Here is a 6122-nt window from a genome sequence, read left to right as displayed (position 1 = left end):
ACTGGGCCCATGTCTCCACCTCTTAAATAAAGTCAATCAATCATTTAAAAAGAAGAACTAGGAGCGGAGAGTGGGAGACGAGCATTCTATGTGGAGGGATGGCGTGAGGAAGTCATACGTCCAGCACTGACTGGGATACAGCAGGTGTGTCTCCGAGACAAGAGGACTAGTCAGAAGAGCTGGCTCAGGCACACAGGGCAGTGACCATGACCCACAGCAGCACTGAGCAGGCTGAAGGCCCTGGGTGCCTGTCACAGGATTTATTATTTTAAAGGTGGAGTGGCAGAGAGAAAGATGGGCAGGGAAAGGGAGACATTTTCTTATTTGCTACTTCTTGCCCCAGATGGCCATATCAGCCAGGACTGGGCCATGCCGAAGCCAGGCACTCTATCTGGCTCTCACGTGTGCCTGCAGGAACCCAAGTGCTTGGGCCCCAGTTTCTCAAGTACTTTAGCAGGGAGCTGGATCAGAAGTGGAGTAGCTGGGACTCAAACTGGTGGTACTCAATATGTGATGTCAGCATCCCAAGCAGTGGCTTAATATCTGCTGCTTCACAATGCCACTGATTCTGAATGCATTTTCTGTTCCATTTAAAACTATTTTGGGCCCGGCATGGTGGCCTAGTGGCTGAAGTCCTTGCCTTCAACATACCAGGATCCCATATGTGCGCCGGTTCTAATCCTGGAGGCCTCTCTTCCCATCCAGCTCCCTGCTTGTGGCCTGGGAAAGCAGTTGAGAACGGCCCAAAGCCTTAGGACCCTGCACCCATGTGGGAGACCTGGAAGAGGATCCGGACTCCTGGCTTTGGATCAGCTCAGCACCGGCCATTGTGGTCACTTGGGGAGTGAATCATTGGACACAAGATCTTCCTCTTTGTCTCTCCTCCTCTCTCTATATATCTGACTTTGCAATAAATAGTTCTTAAAAAAACAACCTTTTCATTGTATTTATTTTTCGTTGAAAGAGATAAACAGAGATATCCTTGTGCTGGTTCACATCCCAAATGTCCACAGACAGCAAGAGCTAAGCCAGGCCAAAGCCAGCCACAAGCCTGGACCTGAATCCAGCTGTTTGCAAAGATGGGGGAGGAGGCTACAGGAGGGGCAGCCAGCCAGGATCTGGGGGTCTGGCAAGTTCATTTCGAGTGCCTGTTAGACAGCCCAGTGGCCAGAGCTAGAAGTTGGTCAGTGGCCTGTGTTGTTAGGACTTAGGGTCTAGACAGGTGGCTTTCCAAGCAAGGAAAAGGATGCCCTCTTGTGGCGACATGGAGCATTGCTGGAAGGCTGTGTCCATGGGAGCAAGACCAGGTGGGATTTCCCCCACCCAGTGAGTGAACTCACTCCCTGGGATGTCCACAACCCATATCCCAGCATCTAGGACCAAGTCCTGCCTCTGGTTCCGGTTGAGCTCCCTGCTAAGGCACCTGACACCCCGAGGGCCCAGGTAGATATTCCTGGGGTTCTGGGAGTCAGGGAGGAAATTTGGCTAGGGAGGAAAGTTGCAAGTCCATATTCTAGGACTTGGGATCAGGAGCCTGGGAGGTGACCAAGGCCTGACAGTGCTCCTGCAATGCTCCCTGACAAGTGCGGGATGCACGGAAACATGGAATGGGAAGCATGGCAGGGGTCGCAGCACTGAACATGGCTACACTAGAGCTCTGGCCTCTCTGACTCCTGTGGAAGAGTCCTGGAGGGGAAGCCAGGCACTGGGGAAGGGGCTGGCCATTGCTTGGAAGCCTGGGGGTTGAGCCCAGGGCCCAGGAGCCCTGCTGCTGCTAGCTGCTGCCACCTGCTGGGCCAGAGAGAGACACTGCCCAGGGACAGGAGTGGGGGAGGAAGGGGCTGTCCGAATCTGAGCTGGTCCTGGGTGGGTTGGGGAGCAGTGGTAGCAGGTGTGTGTGAGTGTGTGGGGCGGGAGCAGCCAGTGTTGAGGGCTGAGTTGAAGCACTCAGCCCACTAGATACAATCTTGTTTCTTAGCCTCTTGGAGGACACAATTTCCCTTTGCGTGGGTTCTGTCGCCAGGGTACTTGGGGGAGGCAGGGAGGAGACATTGAGCACATCTTGGGAATATTAAGATCAGGAGTACACGTGCAGTGGGGCTGGAGATTTGAGATGTTGGGAGGAACATGCCAGGAACAAACTTTTCCTTCTGATTTTAGCTGGTGTGAGAGGATGATGCTACGTGCGGAGGTCCCCACCAAGACAGCTTCTGGCTAGGGGTGGGGGACCGACCCCTGCTCATTCCCTCCTGTGCTGCATGGGCAGAGTGCCCCTGGGAGTGGAGCAAGGCGTGCGTGTGTGTGTGTGTGTGTGTGTGTGTCCCCACACCTATAGGGAGCAGCTGAGGGCTCCCAGGTGGCAGGAGGCGGGCAGAGGCACCTGCTTCCTGCTGGGGGTGGGGCCTTCCAGGGAAGGCCTCACCCTGAAGGGAGGGCAAAGGGCCCTGTCCTCTGCCTGCCCCACCCCACTGTCAAGAGTCCCAGGCACCAGGCCTATCTCTGTCCCTGGCCCTTCGTGGGTGGTAAGTGTCTTTCTAAAGCCACCCACTGTGTCACTTCCAGGGGGGAGACTGGCTGAAGGCCCTCTTCTGTATTTGGGGGTTCTTACTGCCTGTTTTCAGACAAGGTACTGGCCACGTGGGCCACCTCCACAGCTGGACCCACGTCCCCCTGTTCTGAGCTGGCTGCTTAAGGAACAAGTGCGAGGTGGGGAGGGGGACTTAGCCCCTTCCCTCCTGACATCAGCATCGAGGCCAAGGTCAAAGGGCGAGTGGACACTTCACTCCAGCAAGCCCCAGCCTCCTCACCTGACACCCTGCAACAGAGACCGGAACCCCAAGCGGCTAGAGCACTGGGGGAAGCCCAGACTGCGCCTTCCCTGGACCAAGTCCTCCAGGAGCGGGATGAAGCCATTGCCAAGTAAGGGGACTGCCGGTGGGAGGCAAGAGGGTGGCAAAGGGCCTGGGTGGTGGGAGAAGTGGGGGGACAGAGCCCAGTCCTGCCAGAGGAGGGGAGGGAGGGGGTGGCCAGGCTTTTGGGAAGACAGAGTTGTCTCAGAGGCAGCAGCTATATGCTGCCACACCTGCCCAGCCCCAGGGCCGGGAGCCTCAGGACATTGTCCCTGCCACCTGACATTTGCAGGAAGCAGGCCCTGCAGGTTGAGCTGGACTTGTGCAAGGCCAGGCTACGTGCAGTGGAGGCCCAGCTGCTGGAGGTTCTGGAGGACAAACTGAGGCTTAAACAGGAAGTGGAGGCCTGGGAGGTAGGAGGACTGCCCGTGGGTCCCGGGGGGAGAGATGGGGACACAGGCAGGGGGTCGGCCTTGAACCTTCTCTCCTGCCCTCCAGGATGACATGCAGCAGCTGGTGAGGCAGCAGGTCCAGAGGCAGCTACAGTGCGAGTCCAGGAGCGTCCATGGGGACCCCAAAACGGCCAGGAAGCCTTGGACTGGCCTCTCCCTGGGTCAGTGGGGGCCCTGGCGGTGACAGAGCTGGGCAGGAAACCCCCGGGAGCTCGGTCTTTATTCATTAAAACTGTAATCAACTCCATGTCCTTGTATCCTCTCACTGCCTGCCTTGTCTGCCCGCCAACCCGAGTCTTTCCATGCCAGGTCAGGGAGCAGCAGGCTGTGGCCCCTGAGGGGTAAGGCAAGGAGGCTCCATCAGGCCAGGAATCCCCTCATGGCGGCCAGGAAGTCCTGTGGGCAGTCGGCGTGTACCCAGTGTCCGGCGTGAGGGACAGTCTGTAGCTGGGCCCGAGGGAACAGACGCCGGATTTCGGCGTGGTGATTGGGGCTGTCCAGGGCAGAGACGGGGCCACCGTGACGATGAGCAGGTGGAGGGAAACACAGGGAGGCAGAGTGGGAACAAATGAATGACAGGTGAGGTCACAGGTTCCCAAACCCTGTTCCCCCAACCCCCTTCCCAGTCCCAGGCAGGCGAGTCCCTTCCATCCCCCACCTCACCCCATCACCACACAGGCTGGCTTACAGTACAAACTGGGAGTTTCCGCCAATCAGGAAGAGGGTCTGTCCAGGGTAGGGGTCCTGCTGGGATGGGAAGGCCATGATCTTGTCCAGGTGCTGATCCAGTGCATCCAAGTTCACCCTCCACACGGAGCGTCCATCCGCCTCCACCAGGTTGGTGAGCAGGAACTTGCGCACAGCCACATCCTGTCCAGGACCCAGGGGTGGCGTGAGTCTGCGTGAGGCCCAGACTCTTGCCAATCCCCCGCCCCCCGACAGATGCCTGGTCTCCTGGGGTGGGGGACATCACCTGGACAGTGGAGCTGAGCTGCTCGTCAGCCAGCTTGCGGGCATGGGAGTGTGGCACCTGGCCTGGGAGGTCCACGGCCCTCATGGCTGCAAAGTAGGCTCTGAAGTCCCAGACAGACGTGGTTTCCACTGGGCTGATGTCCACGGCCACCAGACGGTCCACGAGCTCCGGCTGCAGAAGAGACTGGGATTAGGGACAGGTTTTGGGGTGGGGGTAGGGGTGGGAGTGGGGGGCCCTCGAGGTGTCAGGTACGGCTTTGGAGCCTGAACTTGGCTGGCCATCTGGCTAGCTTCAGGAGCTCACACCGGCCTGGAGGTGGCTCACCTTCTGTAGGGCCAGTAGCATGGCTGTCTTGCCTCCCATGCTGTGGCCAACCAGGACACAGGGTGCCAAGCCCAGCTGGGGCAGCAGGCCTTGCAGGTCCTGGCTCATGGCCTCATAGCTCATGTCTGGGCTGTGGGGGCTGTTGCCATGGTTCCGTGCATCCACTGTCAGCACCTGTGGATGACGGTAGGGTGTGTTGGGAGGGTTGAGCAGGTCCTGGTTGGCATTCACCTGCTGAGGGTGGCCACTCATGACCTGACAACGGAACTGCAAGTTGAGACGGACAGTTCCTGGGGAGGGGACGGACAAGAGGCAGCTATGGGAGGCCCAGGTGAAAAGCTGGGACACTGGATTCAAGAAGGCCCAGGAGCTCATGGCTCACAGCAGGGCTGGCTTGAGGGCTACAACATCTCCTAAGGATAACCAGGGAGGAGTCCCGGTAGAATTTCCAGCAGCATGAGCCACTCTGAGAGTTGGGGGACTCCCTGTCAGCCCTGGTGAAGAGAAAGGGGTTGCCCCACCACCCCTGCCTTGCTAGGCCACCCAGTTCTGCCCTGGGAGAGGACTAGGCGGCTGGCAGCATGAGGGGCTTGGGTCCCTGGATCTGGCCCTCTAGTTCCGTCCCTGTTGGCCTCGGGGGGCGGTCTCCACACCAGAAACTGGCCATTGCTCAGCCCAGCCTAGGGATGAAGGGGACCTCACCTGCCCCTTTCCCATCCGAGGCTCACCCTTCGGCCCGTCTGCTGGGCCAAGGCCTTGGCGACGGAGTTGAAGTTGGTTTTGCTGCCCAAGAGCCCATGCAGCATGACGATGGCCGGCCTCCCCGCATCCCCGTCCAGTAGGTTGTAGGACAGCGGCAGCGGCCTTCAGCGGGAGGATGGGGAGAGGGTCAGAGCTCAGGGAGGGGACATGGGGAGGAGGGGGCATGCAGCGGAGGGGTGGGTCTCAGGGAAGGGGAGGAGACGGTCACCCACGTGGCGCCCTTGACTGACCTCGGCTGGGCGCCGCTGCCGCTGAGGGATGCCACAGGCCACCTCGAGAGGACATGTCTGCAGGGCTTGAGCGCCCCACGCGGGAGCGTCCACGCTCGGGCCGCGCAGAGCATGTCCGCAACCGCTCCCTGCCCGGGCGTGCACCTTACAAAGCAGCACATCCGTTCCATCGGCGGCCTCCGCGCGACCCCGCCCACCTTCCTCTGGAGCTCCGCCCCCCGTCGCCGAGTCCCCGCCCCGGCGGCACGTCGTCTACGTCATCCCATCCCGATCCCCGCCCCGCTTCGTGCGCCATACGTAATCCCCTGCTACGCCTGCCACGCCCTGGGCGGAGCCAACCGGGACTCTGGGTCCTCCTCGAGACCCTGGCTCCGCCCTGAGACTCTGCTTCCGCCCCGACTCTGGCTCCGCCCCTTCCGCCTCTCCAAGCCGCGCGTCACCCCGCCCCTTCCGCCGTCAACACTGAGCTCAGACTCTCGGTTGAGGCTTGGCAGGGTTCCCCGGCTGCGGCGCTGCAGGCTCTGCGGTGGCT

At 60.2% G+C, this 6122-nt stretch overlaps 1 protein-coding gene across 1 annotated transcript; it reads right to left on the bottom strand.

Moving 5' to 3' along the window:
* Nucleotides 1-3586: 3586 nt before the first annotated feature.
* Nucleotides 3587-5720, bottom strand: ABHD11 (abhydrolase domain containing 11). The gene is made up of 6 exons (XM_040973787.1): nt 5591-5720; nt 5327-5462; nt 4599-4772; nt 4275-4445; nt 3990-4171; nt 3587-3794 (listed from the first exon to the last, which is right to left on the bottom strand). The coding sequence occupies exons 1-6, from the start codon at nt 5701-5703 to the stop codon at nt 3662-3664; spliced, it is 909 nt and encodes a 302-aa protein (XP_040829721.1). The 5' UTR covers nt 5704-5720; the 3' UTR covers nt 3587-3661.
* Nucleotides 5721-6122: the final 402 nt, after the last annotated feature.

The sequence above is a fragment of the Ochotona curzoniae genome, unplaced genomic scaffold (genome assembly GCF_017591425.1).
Source record: "Ochotona curzoniae isolate NIBS_2020 unplaced genomic scaffold, NIBS_Ocur_1.0 contig_2321, whole genome shotgun sequence".
Classification (NCBI taxonomy): Eukaryota; Metazoa; Chordata; class Mammalia; order Lagomorpha; family Ochotonidae; genus Ochotona; species Ochotona curzoniae.
Note: the sequence above shows the minus strand (reverse complement) of the source record. Positions and strands in the feature narration are given on the sequence as shown.